Source organism: Prunus mume, linkage group LG3, assembly GCF_029339155.1.
Source record: "Prunus mume cultivar Tortuosa linkage group LG3, ASM2933915v1, whole genome shotgun sequence".
Lineage (NCBI taxonomy): Eukaryota > Viridiplantae > Streptophyta > Magnoliopsida > Rosales > Rosaceae > Prunus > Prunus mume.
In genome coordinates this window covers 14,741,389-14,763,596 of record NC_142700.1, presented here as the reverse complement: position 1 = coordinate 14,763,596, position 22,208 = coordinate 14,741,389, and the positions used below count along the sequence as shown (strand labels likewise).

The window sequence follows — 22,208 nt, the reverse complement described above, 5'->3', positions numbered from 1 at the left end:
TATTAATGATATTGTTTTAAGTATGAAAAGAGAGACACATGTTAAAAGAGAAAGGGAGAATGTCCAAAAGAGAAGGTTAGAGAGAAGGTTGCTAGTATTCCCCTTGTCAATAATTATAGTCAAGTCAGCATTACTCTTTCAACCATTTGATTTGCATAAAAGATTTTATGTGAAATTATTTTTTATGTATTTTTTCTTTAAAGAATGGAAAATGAAAGATTCTTTTCGTAGTTTTCTCTACAGTACTAGATAACCGAGTGGCCGGAGCCATGTGTGGTAGTGGCTAAAGCCATGTGTGAGAGAGAAAGAGCCGAGACATGAAGGCTATGGTGTTTGTGGAAATGTTTCTAGAGAAATTTATGATGTCTAGAGGTGGGAGGATGAAGGAATAGCTTGGGCTTATGCTTAAGGTGAGGCTTTATAAGGGATATGAAAGATTTCAAGGATGGAAAAGTATGAGAAAGAGTTGTGATGGCTGCTTAGATGCTTGCAACATCCAAATATAGGGTTCTGATCGTTGCTTGGATGCTTGCAACAATCAAAAGAATAGTTGGCTTTGCATGGACCATGACTCCCAATTTATAGAAGGTAAGGGCTCTTTATGATTTCCAATAGGTAAAAGGAAATGTTGGAACCAACCTATTTCTAGTGAGTGGAAGGGAGCATTGAGACATGCTTATTTCTAGCAGGTAAAACTAGGCATCGGAAACTGATTATTTCCAATGGATAAAAGAAAATTCCGGAAACAACTTATTCTAGCGAGTAAAAAGAAGTGTTGGAAACGGCTTATTTCGAGCGATCAATAGGGAGCCGCAGAATTGGCTTGTTTCCAGTGGATAATAGGGATGCACGGGAAAGTATCTCATTTGCTTACCCATATACTAGAACTCCCAGTAATGGGCTTGGACTTTGGTGCTCCCAAGCAACCCAAAGTCTCCATTATCTAATAGGTTCCTTGGGCCTTGTAGACCTCCGTAACCTTCCAAACCATGACCCCTCATGCATGCCCCTTAAACTATATATGACTTGGGTTCATGTGAGCTTGGTAGATGATTTGGTATGGGAAAAATGTATTAGCTTTGCATGGAGTTATTTGGCATGTGTTGCAATGGCTTGGGCTTTTGTGACAGTGAAGCATTCTTGATGGTGACCAAGCTTAGTTAGATATCGGATTTAATGGGATAGGTTTGGCATGAGTTTCATCGCTTAGCATGATATGGATACTATTAGAATTTGTGTAAAAGCTTACGTACATATTTATTTTATTGAATTAATTCCCAAAATATAATTGAAATTAGCACATGATCAATTTATCTCTTTATTTCGTATTTCATATTGGACTTTAAATGCCCTTATGAATTTTTTGGCCTCAACACCATGATAGTCCATTATAGCTCTTCATGACCAAATAACACCCATTACAAATTAAAATGCACCTTTACAAATTGCTAGAAAAAAAAAAAGATAATTGTAATAAATGGGAGAATTATTGAGAAAAGGTTAAACATATATTAATTTTGATCATTGCATAAACGAATCATGGAAGGAGAATGAATTATTTTTTTATTTATTAATTTCTATTATTGTGATATGAGCCATTTTGTCCCATTTGCACCAATGGGCTTAAGAATGACATTTTCAAGGAGTCCATTCTTTGGAACAATGAGGAACTTGTTAAATTGGTCAGAAGAAAATCGATGTAACAATTCCTATAAATAACATGTCTATCCTTTCTTTTAAAGCTATTTTTTGGAAGTTTACTTATTGCAGTATCAATGCACGTCATTACAATTTTCATCAGAAAGATCCCCAGTACATTCAACCAAACCATAAATTGAAATTTTGTTTACTAGTTTTATCGACCCATGCGCATGCAACAATCCACAAGGAACTTTAGAACTTAATCGAGTTAGCAACTGATGAACTTTAAGTCGAACCAATGTGGGATCACCACCGAATTTTGAACCCAACAAATAGATCTCGTTATCCGTATCAATTACATCAATGAAATTCGCATATGAGTATTTTAAGATGGGGGTCTGTGTAGCCAGACATCCTTGCTCATCCTCCGTCTCGCACTCGCCGCAATTGAATCGGCTACACCATTACACTTACGAGGGATCCAACGCCAATTGCAAGAACTGAAGCGAGTGCAACGCCTCCGAATAGCAGTAAGAATAGGATAGATAGACCACACGCTGTTACATGATCCCCCAATGATATTCTGAAGCAGCACTTTCGAATCAGTCTCCACAATTACCTGATGGACACCCAAGTTAGCAGCCAGAGTAACACCCATTAGAGCAGCATGGGCCTCAGCCTCAATCACAGAAGCAAACAACCTATAGTCCCCCGAACCTCCCCTAAAATTACAGCCATCATCACGAATCACGCATCCCAGACCAGACTTAGAGGAAGACTTATCCCAGCTAGCGTCAATATTAATTTTGCACCAGCCATGAGGAGGAGGAGACCAAGATTCATCAATAATATCACTTACCAAATTAGGCAACGGTAGTTGAGAGATTCCAAGGCATGATGCTTGGTGGAAATCACTACTCATTTGCCTAATTCGCACTAAAGTTTGGGTTGGACACACCTTTTTTCCTTCGAAGACCGCATCACACCTGCTTCGCCAAATTCCCCAACAAGTGTACACAAACAAAACCAGCACCCAAGTCTTATCTTGCTTAGTCCGATGCTGATCCCCCAAAGCACCGACCAGCCACTCTTCCATATTTGTAACACCTTGATGATCCACTCTAATAGTGAGAGGGTCCCCAAACCAAACGTATTGCACCCAACCACACAGCAAAAACAGATGCTCCTTAGTCTCCGGCTCATTATTGCACAAAGGGCAAAGCGGGGTTACCCCCAAATGTCTTCAAAACAAAGCATCCATAGTTGGCAAGCAACCGCGAAACATTCTCCACAGAAAGTTCTTAAGTTTTGGAATTAAAGAAGATTTCCAAATAACCTTCCACAGATCCTGCAAACAGCTTCTGGACCCAGAGGGGCGATCACGATGTTGAATGAAGGAGGAACTCCTAATAAGATTATATCCGGATTTCACAGAGTACCCCCCATTTTTATTATGAGGCCAGATGAGTCTGTCACCTTCATTCCCATCACCTAAGGGAAGCGAAAGAATCCTTCGAACATCATGCTCAGATATCATATGCTGAATGTTGTCCAAATTCCAGTCCAAAGAAATTGGATTAATAATAGTGGAGACAGAGGCCTGCAAATCCACAGCATGGCCAGGGGTGGGTCGAAGAATTGAGTCTTGACTACAGGGTAGCCAATTATCAACCCAAAGTTTCACACGGTTTCCGTCAAGAACCTGCCAGCGAGCTCCTTTTAGAATAATCTCCCTCCCATCCAAGATGCTCGACCAAGCCCAAGAAGCACGAGACCCTTTACAAGCTTCAAGAATGGTACAGTGAGGGTAAAACCTACTTTTCAGCAGCCAACCTCCAGAACTGTTTAGCCAACAATGCCTTATTAAACTCATGTAAATTACGAAAGCCCATTCCCCCCTCAGTTTTTGACACCCCTAACTCATTCCAGCTTATCCAGTGAAGCTTCCTGGAGTCTTGATTATGGCCACACCAGAAATTGGAGAGAACACTATCGATTTCCTTGCACAGACCGCATGGGAGTAAGAACACAGCCATTGGATACATAGGGATGGCATGGGCCACTGATTTAATAAGCACTTCTCTTCCAGCCTGAGTAAGTAGACTCTGACGCCATCCTTGCACCTTACTTAGAATTCTCTCTTTGATAAAACCCAAGGCATCCTTCTTAGATCTGCCCCACATGGTCGGGATCCCCAAGTACTTCCCAGGGTCTGACGTGGTATTAACCCCAAAAATAGCTTGCAGATGGGATCTAAGAGGAGTGTTGAGGCTAAAAAACATATTTGACTTCTCAAAATTGACCAGCTGACCAGCAGATCCAGGATGGGAAAGCCAACTGGGCGGAACTTACATACTAAATTTGACGGTACGAGTGAATTTCATTAATAAGCAGAAAAAAATACATCTAGTCATAGGGTCATAATGAGTTTTACCCTCAAATACATCTATACATAAATAAAAACTTAACAACAAAAACAAAAACCACAAGTAATTTCAACAAAATCACAAAATTTTAAATCAATCCCTACATAAATCCTAGAATACTCAATTTTAAATTAAAACTATAATTAAAGATATAGAAAAATTAGATAATTAGAAAATACTTTTTGTTGTAGAAAGTAGAGGAAAATATATTGCCAAGTTGTCCACTGCCCAACCAAGATAACAAGAAGATGCAACAAATAAAAGGGGAAAGAATATGTTGTTGCCGTCAGATTGCCATAGAATAGATGAGATAAACAAGCTGATGTGATGTAGCCAAAAAGAAGAGAGAGAAGATATGAGACCACTTCCTTTTGGATGGGCAACATGTGTATTGGGTTAGCTTTTATTTTTTAAATTTTGGGCTGCCCTTATAACATATGTAGGTTTTAAAAATTGAAAAAAAATTTGGGATGGGCAGGTACCCATCCTGCCCCTGTGCATAGATCCGCCACTGTGACCAGATGCATGGCCGTACTTTTTTGTATAGGTGTATAAAAAAGAAATTAAATTTTAAAACCATTTTATCATAACTTTTCATATAGTTGACGGGTTCAAGTATAAGTATTGCATTTATGACGTAAGAAAAGTCCATGGCTTTTAGTACAGTTTTGGGGTATTGCACCGTGTTTGTTTCTCGAATAGAGTTTTTTTTAATAACAAATTGATCTTATTGTAAATTTAAAATTATTGGACTAAGTTGACTCGATCAAAAGAAAGGACTTCATTGAACTTTCATCAAGATGAATTACAGCTAAAAATTGGTGGGCAGAAAATGATCTCGTTAAAATCTTGCCTGAAACAACTCCGAATGGAGGAAAATTCGGAATAACAAAAAGAGATATTTAGTGATATACCCATTCTTAGCACTAATATTATAAATAAACTCTACACAATTGAATTTCTATAAACAAACCCAAAAAAAATCTAAAAAATGACAGCTGATCTTATTGAATTTAATATTGAATATTAAATTACTTTGACGCCTATTGAGTGTTTTGTGTATTTTTATGAGATTTTGTCGAGCTTGTGTGAGATTTTTACATTCCTCGATTAAAAAAAAATGTAAATTTACAAATATGGGCATTTTGGTCCAATCACTTACGGCAACCATCACAACCACATCCCGGGATGCAACTCGCTAGTTCTGGCGCCTCTGAGATGCAACACCCGCTGGTTTTGGCTGCGCACTAAAACCAAGAAATCTCTTGCAGATTTCAGAGAGATGGGGCACGAAATCTGGGCTGGGGGGTATCTGAGGCTTGGATACCCTCATTGATCTGGTTTGATGGATTTGCAGACTGTTTGGCTTGACCATTGAAGCAAGGTTATGGTCGTGGTGAGATAGAGAGAGAGAGAGAGTGGATGGGTAGCTGGGGCTGCATTTGGGTCAATCTGAGAGAAATGAGAGTTTTTTTTTTTTTTTTCATGTTTTAGTTTTAAACTTTTAATTGATCAATTAATATTTTGATATTATTCGTGTTTTTCAGTTAATTTTTTAAAAAATATTAAGTATTTTAGTCCTTTATATACTGTATATACATACAATATTATAGGATCACTCATGCACCTATAATTTTGCATCTTTTTATATATTCAAAATAATTGATTAAAAGAAATAAAAATAAAATTCAATTCAACAAGCAATTTAATGAAGTAAAAAAATTCTTCTTCTTCTTATTTATTTATTTATTTATTTTAGAAATGGAGTTTATTCATAGAATCAAGATAGCGTACATAGAACAACACGAAGTAGTGGCCTCGTTAAAACCTTCCTGAGGGACAAACCTCATAGTAAGAAAGAGTATCACACATGTCATAAACTAACAAGAGAGTCTAAAAACAGTCACGTAGGACCAAGGCTAGAACAATTAAGGGGAAAACAACAAACCGACACATAGACCTCTAACTAAAACACTACAACACAACCCAACTGTCAAAAGAGTCCTGCTATGAAATCATAGTCCTTTGCACAGTCACAAGATAGTCCTTGAAACAGGCAGAATCAAAGATCAGCAAAGGGGAGAAACGAAGAAGACACCACACAACAATAACAAAACTGACCTCAGCCACTTAATCATGAACACTAGTATCGGACACATGAGCACTCGTCGGATGCCAAGCCCACAAATGCTCAGAGAACATATTAAGAAATGCGTCTAGGAGACTCCACAGGGCCAGTCTCCATAGTTTTGTCAGGAGGGACAACAAGGCACAAACGCTTGGAAGTCATGAAATCTACCCCATAAACAAAGATATCTCCACCAGAACTAGGTGCTACTGGAGTTTTACGCTTAGTATGAATCTTGATGGAGACACAAGGGGAGGCTTTATCGTAAGTAAAAAAACATCTTGTTTAAGTATGTATTTCGCCTGGCTTTATAATAGTAGAGATTATTGCACAAATGAAGCATGGAAATAAGAATAAAGCTTATTTTCTTATTAATATAACTAGTACTTCGAAACACTGGAGTCATGTATGCCCATTTTCTGGAACGATGTTATGAATGATATTTCGAAGAAACCATTCTACATTCTACAGAGTACGGAAAAACCTATCAAATTTGTAAAGATCAAATCTGATGTAACAAGTTTTGTAAATAGCGCTTCCACCACTCATTCCATTAGTAACCTCCAGAAGTTCAACTATTCTAATATCAATGCACTTTTGGCATTCTATATAATAAAGGTCCTCAGTACATTGAACTGCACCATGTAGCAAAGTATCTGATGGGAAGTTAAAACTCAACTTCATGTAGCAAAGTATCTGATGGGAAGTTAAAACTTTGCCATATGTAGCTTTCTGAAGCTGTTTCTGCCATGTCTCTAACAACAAGATTTCCAGTCTCCAAAAGCTGCAAAACAGGATCTTCTGCTACTTGGGAAGAGGTGGAAGACCAAATAGTGTTATTCATTTGGTCTTTAAAAGTACCAGACTTCCATGTGGGAACTCCATAAAACGGCGAGTCTCAAATAAGAGTCGCTTTGGGCGACTTTGAATAGCATTTGTGTGAAAGTTATTATGATGATAATGATGTTGGGACCTTAAAGTATGCCTAATGCTAATTGACTTTTAATCATTTCTTTAAGAACCATAATCGTATGTAAAAGAAAGTGAAGGAAAAATTTCAAGAATGTGTGCTTTGACCAAAAACATATTTCTAGAATGTGGTCCAGTGACTTTGGAGGGGGATGTTTGTGTTTCTAATTTACAAGCCAAAAAAATATTTTTAGTTGTTTCTATCAATCAACTTATCACAAAGATATAACTATTAATTATTTGTTTCTAGAATATTTTCCTGCCTTATAATATATTTTCGTTGACTCATACATCTCCTTCATAATTATATACTTGTCAAACTTGGCCTACGAAATTGAAACTCTCCTCAACCAATAAGTTTGACTGACAAACAGCCATGTCAAAATGTATGTGTGAACTATCTAGCCACCACCGTTGAAATAGTAATTGTTTCTCCGGTGTGGCTTCTTCCGTTGCTGATTAGGTTATCGTTACCCGTGGAACTTCTTTCTGTGAAGAAACCAGGCTCCTTTGGTTGAGGCAATATTGCTCCCTCGTTGCCTAACATGAACACCACGGATGACATTGCTGGTCTGTCCAAGGATAGCTTTTGAACGCATAATAGACCAATTTGAATGCATCTTAGCACATCAAACTTCACATATGAGTTATCCAAACATGAATCCATTAGTTCCAAACCTTTGTTTTTGTTCCACAGTAGCCATGCCTGGAACAAGTGCAAAGTTATATGCCTTTAGTCAAACATATGGAAAACTAGAGGTACAATATTAGTAGGCACAAATAACCATATATAATGCAACACGTACATGTCCCAGAAGAGTGTGATGGTGATCTGGATGATGAAACCCTCTGTTCTTTCTGCCACTTACTATCTCTAACAAAAGCACTCCAAAACTGAAGACATCCGATTTCATTGAAAACTTCCCATCAATTGCATACTCAGGAGACATATATCCGCTACATGAAAACAACCAAACTTAAGTACTTGTTCATAATTGGAAATGAAGACATTCATAATAAATGCTGCTAGAACTCACTATGTCCCAATGACTCGTTTTGTTTTTGCTTCAGTTTGATTGCGTCCAAAAATCCTAGCTATGCCAAAGTCAGATATTTTGGGGTTCAGCTCATCATCAAGTAAGATGTTGCTGCTCTTCAGGTCCCTGTGAATGATTCTTAATCTGGAGTCTTCATGGAGGTAGAGAAGTCCTCGTGCAATTCCCATGATGATGTCAAATCGCTTTCGCCAATCAAGCAATGCCTTTCTACTTTGATCTGCACTTGAAACAATTTTGGTTCAGATTTCCTACTCTGTAACATAAACGGAGCTGCACAAGATGCTGTTTAATAGTATACATTGCACTAGAAAGTAGAAATTAAGATGAAGGATAAAAATCAGACCGAAGATAAAGCAGTCTAAGCTTTTGTTGGGCATGTACTCATAGATAAGCATCCTTTCTTCTCCTTGGATGCAACAGCCCAAAAGTTTAACAAGATTCCAGTGTTGAAGTTTTGCTATCATTGTAACTTCATTCTTAAACTCTTCAATACCTTGCCCAGAATCTTTTGAGAGTCTCTTTACGGCTATGAATTCTTCTCGGGTTAGGTTGGCCTGAAAATTAAGTATAAATATGTTAGCTCATAAGTTCATGCACATTAACGTCAACTATAGCTCTGTTACCTTGTAAACTGGACCGAAACCTCCCTCTCCTAGTTTGTTTGTGTGAGAGAAGTTATTGGTGGCGGTTGCAATTGTATCAAAATCAAACAGTGGCAACTCCAAGTCCTCCTTACTGTCTCTTGATGCTGTAAATTGAAGAGAACAATGAGGAAAGGAAAATATGGGCAAAGACAATGACATTAATGCAATGTAATTGTCTTAATTTGATTTTATATCAACTCTTCTTGCAAACTTAATTCAGAATGCAAAAGCAAACATAGATATATATATATATATATATATATATATTTCAAAGACAGTGTCTTCGTCAATGCATAAGATTTCCTCAAGCATATATACAGGTGTCCACAAATATATTAGCAAGGTGCATATGCATGCTTACCTCTTTTCTTTCGTCTCTTCTTCAGAATTATATACCAGCAAGAAAAACTCAAAAAAATAAGCAAAGAAACTGCGGACAGAACTGAGATGAGTACTACCCCTTTACCCTTCCGACTGCTCTTACCTGAAGATCATATACAAGACAACATTAACAAGGTGAACCACACTGTACGGAGTATTTTCTTCTGTTATGGTGTATTGCCAATTCAGAAGTTGTTCATGCATTTAGGACTACCTCAATTAAAGCATAAACAAAGTTTCCAAATTTTGAGCCTTGCAACATACAATTTTAAAGCAATAAGTCTATGCAACTGTTATTCCTAAGCCCTTATGTACAGAATCTTTAGGATTAAGCGCACGGCTTCACAAGATCAGGGGCTAACTTTACTAAAGCAAAATACTCACTTAGCAGTCTTACCTAGTTCTGAAAATGGCATCCGAATATATATATCTTGCTCACTATCATCTTCATCGAACTCTCGCATATCAATTAAGGAGCCAGACCACATCAGACAGCCACTAGTACTACCTCCCTTACTGATATCTGATTTAGCATAAGCTACACAAGAACAATTCTTCAAGCACTCTGCCTTGCATTCATCGATGCTAGTGCTCGGGATCACCCTAAAATCCAACTGGTCAGGCAGTTTCACATTTCGAATTCTCAGAAAGTCTTCTCCCTTCTGGCAATTCAGTGGTGTTCCCCTCCTGCACCCACTTGTCCAATTATTCACCCCCCATTCGTTCCATGATTCTGGGACAAACCCATGCAAGCACTCACAAACAGGTGATTTGTTAATTTTACAAATGCTATTTGCTCCACACACTCCATAATTATCACACTGATTATTCTGCAAAGTATACATAACAGCCCATGTAGTGCTTCCTTGTCTGACCACTAGCCGCTGGATACCCGATTCACTCAGCTTCAATCTTGTGACAATGGATTTATCAACAAGCTCGTATGAATAGTATAGATCAGTAGTATTATACACAAAAATTGGGTGCACAACTTTGTAGGAAACTGATGAAACAGGAGTACCCGTAAATCGAAGACCGTTCCATGGTCCTGTACGAAACTGTTTCTTTGATCCTTTGGCAATAACAAGCTGAGGCAACGGAACATTATCCATCCCATAAGTATATTGTCCAGGAGATGGATCACTAACATTTTTCCAAGAAGTCAAGAATCTGTTGTGGCCTGTCCTGAAGTTCCACCCCAACTTCATGTCTTGCAGCAGAGTGTCTGATGGGAAATCGAAACTTTCCCATATGTAGATTTCTGAAGCTGTGGCAGCCTTGTCTCTGACAACCAGGTTTCCAGTCTCCAAAAGCTCTGCAACAGGATCTTCTGCTACTTGGGAAGAAGTGGAAGACCAAACAGAGTTGTTCATTTGATCCAAAAGGACCAGAGTTCCATTTTTTGAGAGTGTCAAGGATCCATATGAATCTGCAAGTGGGTTTTCTCTGTTGGCTACCCAGACAACAACATCTGGAAAATTATTGTACCATATTCCCAAATACCAAGAAGAATTACCAGCAGAGAAGAGCCCTAATTCAAAGCTCTGCCCAGATGAAACCAAGGTATCAGAGCCTATGATGGGTTTTGATGGGGATATCGTATCAGTTGCTGTGGCCAATTGTAAGACTAAGAACTGGAGCAGAGAGGTGAAGAAGATGAAAGGAAGGCCCTTCATCTCTGTTCTCTCTGTCCAAAATGGTTTTTTTGGACTCTGTCCAGAACGGTTTTTTTGGACCTTAATGTTTGGACTTTGCAGCCGCCATATGACTAGTAAAATTAGCATAATGGTTGTTGGACTTTTTGATTTGCTATGCCACTTCGAAAGAATTCTTTGACCAAGTTTTTGTGGTAATAATTATATGTAGGCTTATTTATGCATATGTTCTTTGTACTTTCAAATTTATCTCAAATTACCACTTGTACTTAGAAATGTCTCAAAATACCCTCACACTTTTAAAAAAGGTCTCACATTACCCGTTTCGTTAATATTATAGACGTTCCGTTATGTGTTTTGAGCCCCACTTCGTTTTAATATTTAACCTTTGGAAAAAATGATTTTTCAGTTTTAAGAAAGGGGGAAATAGGTTATTTGGGCCCCTCCAGATTTCTTCCTTCTCCTACATTTGATCAAGTTCTATCTGCATTTGTTAAAGAAATTGGTGATAGAGGTGTTGTTAGGCCCATCCCTGCCGTGATTGATGATAGGCAGCCTGTGGATTTGTTCAAATTGTTCTGTTTGGTGAGAGATAGAGGTGGGTATGATTGAGTTTCGAAGAACAGTTTGTGGTCTTTTGTGGCCAAAGAGTTGGGTTTGGATGGTGGAGCAACTGCTTCTGTGAAATTGATTTACTTCAAATATTTGAATAAGCTGGAGAAATGGTTTAGGATACATCTTAGCCTAACCTCATCATCATCCTCATCACTTTCAACATCATCTCTTACATCAATATCACTACCAATGCAACTACCATTTTTCTGATATGCATCATTAGTTTCGACGCAATCTAAAACAGACCCAGGTGTTAAAGACGACCATCCTGCCATGAACTTAGATTTGACTCTTGAAAAACCAATAAGACTATCTATTTTCAAAGATCAAATACACAAATAAATAACAGAGGAGGCCAAACAAAATGGTATCTAATTCATTTCAATTTAGGGCATGGGGTATGAGACCCTTTGCCCTGTTTTCTCCGTAGAGCGTTTCAGAAATGTTGTTATTTACTGAACATTTTTGGGAACTGCTTTCTTTTTGGTTTTGCCTTGCAAAGCTACCAACTTGGTAATTTACAAAGCTGCAAAGGCGACAAAGGTTAAGCCCTTTCTTAAAATTGAAAAACTCTTATTCCCAAAGGTTAAAGATTGAAACGAAGTGGGGCCTAAAGCATATGACAGAATGTCTATAATATTGATGGAACGGGTAATGTGAGACCGTTTTTAAAAGTATGTGGGGTATTTTGAGACGTTTCCAAGCACATGCAGTAATCGAGACATGTTTGAAAGCACAGTGGGCATGTACATAAATAAACCTTATATATAACAAGACCCTTCTATCAAATTGAGCACGGGTTGAGACAGACAGTGCTCCCCCTTGGCTTAGCATACCCTCTAGATAAGGATAGACTGTTGGAGTAGAGTCTTGTATGTTTTATTTGAGGTGCGGTGGTACTCTTTTTTCTTGACCGGATTTTCCTCCTTTGGGTTTTTAATGGCAAGGTTTTAACGCCGCCATAATTACGCCGTCCGTTCTAAAGGTCCACCTTGAGCAACTACATGTACCTGTCATATCACTCTGGAAATAATAATTTGATACAATTCTCAATTCACCTCTCATGCATTGAGGCCAACCTCTTTCTTTGCCTGTTACTTTGCAAATACATCAATCTATCTGGCTTCCACCGCGGTAATGGTGATTGTGGTTCCAGTGTGGCTTCTAACTTCACTAAGTAAGGTATCAATGTTGGCGAAGCTTCTTTCTATGAAGAAACCAGGCTCCTTTGATTGAGGCAATGTTGCTCCCTCGTTACCCAACATGAACACCACCGATGACATTGCTGGTCTGTCTGCCGGCATCTTTTGAACACATAATAGACCCACTTGAATGCATCTTTGTACCTCAAACTCAACATATGAGTCCTCTAAGCATTCATCCATTAGTTCCAACTCCTTGTTTTTGTTCCACAATAGCCATGCCTGGAAATTATGTGTCTTTTGGTCATTTTCATGGAAAACTATGGTCTAACATTAGCAAACACCAATAAAAAATACCTACATGTCCCAGAAGACAGAAGACTATGATGGTGATCTGGATGATGAAACCCCTTGTTCTTTCTGCCACTTACTAGCTCTAACAAAAGCACTCCAAAACTAAAAACATCGGATTTTACCGAAAACTTCCCATCAATTGCATACTCAGGAGACATATATCCACTGCAAGTAAAAAAACATAATTTACGTACTAGATAATAACTGAATATGAAGGCATTGGTGAAATGTTTATACAACTCACTATGTCCCGATTACTCGTTTTGTTTTTGCTTCAGCTTGATTGCGCCCGAAAATCCTTGCTATGCCAAAGTCAGATATTTTGGGGTTCAGCTCATCATCAAGTAAGATGTTGCTGCTCTTAAGGTCTCTGTGAATGATTCTTAATCTGGAGTCCAGGTGGAGGTAGAGAAGTCCTCGAGCAATTCCCATGATAATGTCCAATCGCTTTGGCCAATTCAGCAACACCTTTCTGTTTTCATCTGCACAAGTTAGCCATCACATGAGTTCGTTTGGTTCAATTTTCCTCCCTTGTCACATAAACAGAGCTGCAAAGGACTCTGTTTAATTACATAAATTTCACTGGAAAGTAGTGAAATAAAATTTAGGTTACGTAATTAATCCAGAACATGAAGGAAAAAATCTCCTACCGAAAATAAAGCAGTCCAAGCTTTTGTTGGGCATGTATGTTTGTGCAAATAATCTCACGGGAGAATATTCGCTTCTAGATCCTTCAACCTTCGATCTTCCTTCTATCTCTTCCTCGATTCCTGTAAAACAGATTGGAGTAAATAGACCACACCCGGGGGGTGTTGGCCAAAGGCCCTCCGATGCCTAAGTTAGTTCGAGTGTTTGTAGAAAAACAATAGCTAAGCAAAGGGTACGGAGTAGTGTTTATGTAGGGTGTGAACCGGGCGGCCGGAGCCGTGTGTGGTGGCCGGAGCCGTGTGGAGAAAATATGGAGAGTGGAGAGAGAGAAAGAGCTTCGGGTATTTTCTCGGGTATAAGGAGTAGGTTTAGATGTACCTTGAATGATGAATGAAGTCATCTATTTATAGGAGCCTCGGGGCTAGGGTTTCGTAGAGAATATGCTGAGTTTATTCTCTACCCAAATTCGTAGGGATCAAGTTGGACTGAGATAATATCTAATTAAATGATATTATCTCTTTTTATGGAGATAATATATGAGATAATGACATTATCTTCTCTTTATTAGGATAATATCTTAATTAATGATATTATCTTATTAAATAAAGATAATATCATGTTAATTAAGATATTTATCTCAATTAATTAATTGGCCAGATAAACTGGTTCAATTAATTAATTAAAAGAGATAATCTTCTTTTCCACGTGGCGAGCTGTGATTGGAGACGAAAATATCTGCTCCCACAAATGCCCCCCTTCTGCGTGACACCTGTGTGGCATGTAGGAGATGAAATTATTTTTTTCGCTCTCCAACCGAGTTTGGGCTTTCTTCTGTGAGTTGGACTCCTTTTGCATATCGGATTCTCAATTGGTGTAGGCTTCTGACTGTTGTTGGAGTTGGATTCCCAGTAGGAAAGAGCTTGAGATTCCTTCTTGACCCGGGTTGTCCAACTTGTATAAATACAGGGCTTCTCTTCACTCTTTCTTACATCGCAACTTAACTTCTCTACTTTCTAGCTTGAGAAAGATCTTGGAGAATTTTGTACTGCTTGTCGAAGAGAGGAGTTGCCGTGCATCCCAAAGTAAGTCGAGCACGTAAATTTTTCTTCGTCTTCTCTTTTTCAAGGAGAGGACCAGTTGGGTGGGACCAGGCTGGTTGTCGCGTGATCGGCGCCAAAGACGATTGAGCGGTGGTGGCCGGCGTCTGTGAGCGACAATCGGGAGGAAGTTGGTGGACTGCCCCTGCTAAGGATGTCGATAGATGGAAGCAGGATGGTCCGAGCCTTGATGATTTGCCTGCTGGCCATGAGGAGTGTTTTGCTAAACTCCCCTAAAAGAGGAAGGCTGATGTCAGTCTTCGAGAGCTCAAGCCTAATGAGTTTGGAGATCGTGATATGCTCCGTAAAGTAGTCCGTGCGCGATCTAGCTCACTTGTTGAGAGGCAAAGAGATTCGAATGCTCCTTTCCGAAATTTGAGTCGTTTGTACCAGTCGAAGATTGGAAGTCGATCCGGGCAGTCTGCTCATCCATCCAACCATCATGTTTCAACTGTTGAGTTACGAGCAGTCAAACATGGAGTGGATTCATCGTCGCCAATTCCTTTGGAAGTGAGGTTGACAGAGGCTAAGAAAGCAAGAGAGTCATTTGCCTGGGCGAAGGGCTCTTCTGCAACGTCAGCAGCTGATCCCAAGGTGGATAAGTCCACCCTTGCAGAGGATGCAGACGTGTCTAATCTGCTCAAGATGAACTTTCACAAGTCCATCCACTTGTGCTGAGCTGGTTCATCAAATCCGTCAAGTGGCGATCTTGGTACTTTCCCAAGTCTTTCCTTGGAAAAACAAAAGGAAACAACATTTCTTCTCCTTCAAAAAGGAGGTGGGGGCAGACGTGGAGGATCAGCGGTGGAGCTGCTGAGAGTGTGGTGATCGACAGACGAAGTGGCTGCAGATCGTGGATCTCCGCTGGCGTCTCGAGTAGATGAAGACATCGAGATGCTCTATCCGGACTTGCCCTTGCGAAAAGTGAGGAGGCTAATCTGTGAATACCGAAGGAGCTGACGAGCAGGTGGCTAAAGAGGCGGTAACAAAGGAAGATGGAGCAGAGGAGGATGCAGCCGATGAGGTGGTGGCGACGTCATAGATCAACCATGTGGAGCTGCAAAGCGTGGCTGATCAGGACGAAGAGGTCAGATCGTGGATCTCTGGGTGTTTGAGTAGACGAAGACTCCTTTATTTCTTTTCAGCTTTTGTAGTCTACTTTCGTTTCGAATAATTGGTCTTGTTTGACCATCTTCTTTTGTTTGAACTTGGCCGGTTGGTCGCTTTGCTATGAAAATCTCAGTCTTTATTTTTCAACTTCAATTTGCATATTGTCTTGATTGCACATCTCCTTTTGGAGATTCATGAGTGTCAGGGTTCCTCTTGAAGGACTTCGGACGTGTTCTGCATATCTCTTAGGATGGCTCCCCTTAGGAAGTTGGCGAATGCCAGGGCCCCCCTTAAGAGGCTCCGGGCGTGTTCTTCATATCCCTTAGGATGGCTTAGTCGTCGCCCTGCGTCTCCGAAGGACGCTGCTATGGGAAATCGTGTGACTATCCCGCCTCCCTTAGGAAACGGATAGGAACCGGATACTTCGCAGGAGGCATGGAGACCTCCTTTAAGAAATTCCCGGCGCACCTGCGTCTCCCTTAGGAAGCTTTTTAGTGGGCTGCGTCTCCAAGCGGACGCTTTAGTCGTCGCCTGCGTCTCCCGGACGCCGCTATGGGCAATCGTGACTATCCCGCCTCCCTTAGGAAACGGATAGGAACTTGGATACTTCCGCAGAGACATGGAGACCTCTTTTAAGAAATTCCTGGCGCACCGCGTCTCCCTTAGGACGCTTTTTTAGTGGGCTGCGCTCCAAACGGACGCTTTTAGTCGCCGCCTCGCGTCTCCGGCGACGCCGCTTATGGGCAATCGTGTGACTATCCCGCCTCCCTTAGGAAACGGATAGGAACTCGGATACTTCCGCAGGAGGCATGGAGACCTCCTTTAAGAAATTCTGGCGCACCGCGTCTCCCTTAGGACGCTTTTTATGGGCTGCGCTCCCGAATGACGCTCGTCGTTGCCGTGGTATTTCCTTCCCATCCATGGTGTCTAGCGTGTAACTTCCTCTGCCCCCGGACCGGCTGATCACATAAGGGCCTTCCCAATTGGGTTTCATTTTCTTAGACCCTTGTCTTTGTGCCGTGATGAAGGCCTTTCTTAGCACAAGGTCGCCAGGTTGAAACTGTCTGATCTTAGCTCTTTTGTCGTAGTAGGACTTCAACCGCTGTTGATAGGAGGCGACTCGGATAATGGCCTTCTCGCGCTCGCCTTCAAGTAAGTCAAGGTTGAGTCTCATCTGCTCGGAGTTCTGCTCTATACTGCCGACTTCAATGCCTATAGAAGGGACAGTGACGTGAGGAGGAATGATCGCTTCAGTTCCATAGGCAAGGGAAAATGGGGTTTCGCCAATCGACCTTCGTTTGGTGGTGCGATAAGCCCATAGCACTCCGGGGAGTTCGTCCACCCATTTCCCTTCGGCGCCTTCTAGCCTTTTCTTCAAGCAGTCTAATATGACTTTGTTGGATGCCTCGGCCTGCCCATTTCCTTGTGGATACCTTGGAGTGGACAGGTGTTGCTTGATCTTGTATTTCGCAAAGAAGGCGGTGATCTGCTTGCCAATGAACTGTGAGCCATTGTCAGTGACCAACGATTGTGGGCAGCCGAACCGGCAGATGATATTTCTCCAGATGAATCGCTCCACATTGGCTTCTTTAGTAGAGGATAGAGCTTCGACCTCGATTCATTTAGTAAAGTAGTCGGTGGCGACGATCATCATTTCTATCTTGGCGGGCGCCGGTGGCAAGGGACCCACTAAGTCGATGGCCCATTGCATGAATGGCCATGGACTGTTTTGCGGATGATAAACTTCGGCAGGTAGATTAGGGATCGGCTTGTATCGTTAGCAACGATCACATTTTTTGACATATTCAGAGTCGTGGCGCATGGTAGGCCGAAATAGCCTACGTTCAGAGTTTTCGGGCAAGTGACCTGCCCCCTGAGTGGTTGCCACACTCGCCGTCGTGAATTTTGCATAGGACTTCAAGTGTTTGAGGGTACTTTATGCAGGTGAGATGAGGGCCGGAGTATGATCTACGGATGAGCTTGCTGCCGTGCATATAGTATCTCGCGGCCTTCTGCTGGACCTTCCTAGCTTCGAACTTATCCATTGGCAGGTTTCCATTCACTAAGTAGTCGATGATAGGGTTTTGCCAGCTGGGGTCCTCATCAATCTGCATTGAGTCGATCGGCTCTATTTCTTCGATGCTTGGCCGGTCAAGGTGTTCAACTGGGATGGAGCGTCTGAACTGGGTGTCCAGTGCTGATCCTAGGCTCGCCAATGCATCTGCATGAGTGTTCTCTGCCCGTGGAACTTGTTGGATGGTGAAAGTAGGGAATTCTTTCAAAAGTCCTTGGACTTTGTCGAGGTACTGGACCATTCTTGGATGCTTTGCCATGTACTCTCCTGAGGCTTGATTCGTGATCAGTTGGGAGTCTGAGTAGATGGCCAGTCTCTTGATCGACAGTTCTTTCGCTAGGCGTATTCCTGCAAGCAGTGCCTCATATTCTGCCTCGTTATTTGAAGCAGAAAAGCCTAGTGTGATAGCTTGTTCCAACAAGGTTCCGTCTGGGGTGATTATGACGACCCTGCTCCCGCTCCTTTGTGATTTGATGCTCCGTCTACATGCAACTGCCACATGTCGTTAGGTAGGTTCGAATCGGTAGGGGAGGTGTCGTCCTCTTTTTCCTTGTTTTTCGTGACCATCTTCTTTTCTTCGGCTATCGGAGTAAACTCTACAACAAAATCTGCTAAAGCTTGGGCTTTTATAGCAGTCTTCGGCCGGTAGAGGAGGTCGTATTGACTGAGTTCGATAGCCCATTTCATGAGTCGCTGAGAAGCGTCGGGGCTGTGAAGGATCGATCTCAAAGGAAATTCTGTTATGATAACTATCCGGTGTGCTTGATAGTAGGGCCTTAACTTTCTCGCAGAGACCACAAGCGAAAAAATGAGCTTCTCCATTTTCGGATAGCGAGTCTCTGCATCGAGGAGAGCTTTTGAAGTGTAGAATACCGGATGTTGTGCCCCCAGCTCTTCTCGGATGAGAGCTGAGCTGACAGCTTGAGTGGGACACCGCTAGGTAGATGTACAAGTCCTCGCCTGGTATCGGTTTTGAGAGCAATGGAGGTGAAGTGAGGTAAGTTTTCAAGTTTTGAAAAGCTACTTCACACTCGTCATCCCACTTGTCTTTGTGTCCCTTCTTCAAGGCTTTGAAAAATGGCCTGCATTTGTCGGTAGATCTAGAGAGGAATCGGTTGAGAGCTGCCGCCCTACCCGTTAGACTTTGTATCTCCTTTGTTGTGGCAGGTGACTTCATGTTGAGTATAGCCTTGATTTGATTTGGATGTGCCTCAATTCCTCTTTGGGTGACTAAGTATCCAAGGAATCGGCCGGACGAGACTCCAAATGTGCATTTGCTTGGGTTCAACTTCATATTGTATTTTCGGAGTAGGCTGAATGCCTCGGCAAGATTCTTGATGTGGTCTGCTCGCTCAGGAGCTTTGACTAGCATGTCGTCTACGTAGACCTCCATAGTCTTGCCGATTTGCTCCTTGAAAATTTTGTTCACCAGCCTTTGGTAGGTTGCCCCAGCGTTCTTCAGCCCAAAGGGCATGACCTTGTAGCAGTAGGTACCTCTTTCGATGATGAAAGAGGTCTTTGCCTTGTCGTCTTCATGCATCATGATCTAGTTGTAACCGGAGTAGGCGTCCATGAAGCTTAGCAGTTGATTGCCGGAAGTTAAATCAACGAGCTGGTCAATTCTCGGCAGTGGAAAGTTATCTTTAGGACATGCCTTGTTGAGGTCGTATAGTCGGCGCACACTCTCCACGTGCTTTTATCTTTCTTTGCTACTAGAACAACGTCACACCATTCTGCGTATGAGACTTCTTCAATGAAACCGGCAGCTAGAAGCTTGTCGATCTCGGCTTCAATGATGGTGACCCGCCGGGCGGTTGCGTCTCTTCTGCGCTACAGCTTGATGGTCGGGTTGACGCGTGTAGGCGGGCGGCGTATGATCCGGGATCGATGCGTGCATGTCGATGGTGACCATGCAAATACGTCTTTGTTGTTCGAGGAAGGCTACAAGCTCGCCTTTTCCTCCGGCTTAGGCGCGAGCCGATCCGCGCTGTTCTCTCCGCTTGTCGATCAAGGGGTACTAGCTCAACGCCCTCCTCGGGCTTCCATCCTTCTTCGTGATAGACCTCCGGACGGATTCCCGACTTGGTCCCGATTCTTTGATTGCTATTGGGAGTAGTCATTCCTTTCCTTTTGGCCCGCTCCGTAAACGGATCTGCTTGTTCTACTCCCTTTAGATCTGCTTGATTCACAGGGAGGAACTGTGTTTGCTTGCCTTTCTTCAGCCCTTGAGCTGAGCATTTCCTCGCCATTGCCTGATCGCTGTTGATTTGGCCGATCTCACCCCAAGGAATGGGGTAGCGAATCTTCTGATGCGTGGCGGAGGTGATGGCGTTGATCTTGCTGATCCATGGTCTGCCTAGAATGCCATTGTAGGGTGAGACTTCATTAATGACCATGAACGCTTTGCGCCGACTACAGGTGGGGCGTAGACGTCGAGCTCTATCGTGCCTACGAATCGCTGTTGCTCCATTGAAGCCAATGACTTGGCTGATTTATTGATCTTTGCCTCTAAGCCCATCCGTTGGATAATCAATTGTAGGATGTTGGCTGCACTGCCCTCGTCTGCATGGATTCGGTCGACCATGGCCTGAGCGATTTGAATGCTGATGACAAGAGCGTCATTGTATGGTAGATCAAGGCCAATTAGATCTTTCTTTTGGAAGCCGATTACAGGATCGTCTTCTGCTAGCGGAAGGTCGGTTGAGACTTGGAAGATCATAGTGGCTTGTTTGATCTTCCTTTTTTTTTCTTGCTGGTCAACTCAGATTCCTCGGAGTCGGCTAGGATTGTGTTAATCATTATGACCTTTTGGGGCGGCTCCTTGGCGGTGTCGCGGTCCTCTATCTGTTGGATGGCCTGCTTAGCGATGAATTCTATGCAGTGACCTTCCCTCACGAGTTATTCGAGGTGTGCTTTCCAAGCGAAGCAGTTGTTCGTAGTGTGTCCATGCGTCCCATGGAACGCACAGTATTTGCTAGTATCCCTCCTGTCTGGATCTCCTTTCAAAGGTGGCGGTCTTCTTACCCAAGGTTTGTTTTTCACTTGAGCTAGGATTTGATGTATAGGGATAGTGAACTTAGTGTAGTTCTCTCCTGCCTTAGCGTCCTCTTGTGGGTGTGACCTGCGCTTGTCCTTATTCTTGTTGCTAAATCCATCGCTTTTTGGCTCGCCCGCTTGGTCCGCCGATCTCCCTGCTCGGTGGACTTCTTCGCGGCAATTCGATCATCATCCCGAGCGCGAGCGCTCGCGTCGCAAGACCTCTGCTAAAGTCTGGCCGGGAGTGATAGTCACCGCGGTATAACTCGTGTTCTGCTGGAAGACCTTTCTTGAAGGCCGATGATGCGATTTGGTCGTCGCACCCTATGATGTTGGCCTTTTCTGCTTTGAACCTCTTGATGTAATCTCGAATGGATTCGTTGGGCTTCTTGCGTAGGTTGAACAGATGATTTGGGTTCTTCTTGATCGTCCGATAAGAAGTGTATTCTTTAGTGAAGACATAGGCAAGTTCCTTGAAACTGTTGATCGACCCAGACGGCAGGGTGTGGAACCAGCCTGAGCCTCGCAAGGTCATTGCGAACGCCTTGCACATCAGTGCGTCGTCGGCCTTGTGGAGGATCATGACACTTTTGAAGTATTTTAGGTGGCTCTCGGGATCGGAATCTCCCTTGAAATGCGTAAACGAAGGCGTTGAGAATCGCCGGGAGCAGCCGCTCGATTTCGGGGTGAAAGGAGTAGAGATCGCCTGGTCCATCTCCTTACGTAGTGCATCCTCGAGGTTCCCGCCAGTCTTCAAGTCTCGAAGTCGGTCATTCACAAGTTTCTCAACGTCTTCCGCGCGCATTGCTGGTCCATCTCGTTGGCGACTTTTGCGATTCAGGCGACGCTGATTGACCTCCTCGTTAGTCCGCGAGGGTCGGTCCTCTCGTCCGCGCTGCCTAGGAGACGTGTTGGTGGATCGCGCTTGCGAGGGATTTTCTGCAGCTTGACGGCCAGCATTGGTTCTCCGAGAGCGGGCAGTGGAGTACCTCTCTTCACGATCCTCATTGCGAGGGTTACCGGGTTGACCTCCCTAGGGGCCTAGCCTTTCGTGAATATTTCTCACGAGTGGGCAGCGGAGCGCCTCTCTTCACGATCCTCATTGCGGTGATTGTCGCTTGATCTCCCCGGGAGCTTAGCCTTTGAAGTACATTTCCTTGCGGGCCCAGGCGAGCACGGACGTCAAGTCGTGGGCCGAGCCTTTCTCGCACGTGGCTTTGTGTGTGGCTT

At 42.6% G+C, this 22,208-nt stretch overlaps 2 protein-coding genes and 1 pseudogene across 3 annotated transcripts; all 3 read right to left on the bottom strand.

The window, feature by feature from the left end:
- Window positions 1-2,026: 2,026 nt before the first annotated feature.
- On the bottom strand, window positions 2,027-2,737 carry LOC148918824 (uncharacterized). The gene has a single exon (XM_089048717.1). The coding sequence runs from the start codon at window positions 2,735-2,737 to the stop codon at window positions 2,027-2,029; it is 711 nt and encodes a 236-aa protein (XP_088904843.1).
- Window positions 2,738-7,332: 4,595 nt separating this feature from the next.
- On the bottom strand, window positions 7,333-10,983 carry LOC103326351 (G-type lectin S-receptor-like serine/threonine-protein kinase At4g27290). Its single transcript, XM_089049349.1, has 7 exons — window positions 9,645-10,983; window positions 9,228-9,350; window positions 8,846-8,970; window positions 8,566-8,776; window positions 8,202-8,439; window positions 7,971-8,121; window positions 7,333-7,870 (listed from the first exon to the last, which is right to left on the bottom strand). The coding sequence occupies exons 1-7, from the start codon at window positions 10,921-10,923 to the stop codon at window positions 7,562-7,564; spliced, it is 2,436 nt and encodes an 811-aa protein (XP_088905475.1). The 5' UTR covers window positions 10,924-10,983; the 3' UTR covers window positions 7,333-7,561.
- A 1,196-nt stretch (window positions 10,984-12,179) lies between these two features.
- LOC107880129 (G-type lectin S-receptor-like serine/threonine-protein kinase SD1-1) lies at window positions 12,180-14,411 on the bottom strand (annotated as a pseudogene). The gene is made up of 4 exons (XR_016125635.1): window positions 13,664-14,411; window positions 13,258-13,495; window positions 13,021-13,178; window positions 12,180-12,941 (listed from the first exon to the last, which is right to left on the bottom strand). The product of XR_016125635.1 is annotated as a G-type lectin S-receptor-like serine/threonine-protein kinase SD1-1 (transcript).
- Window positions 14,412-22,208: the final 7,797 nt, after the last annotated feature.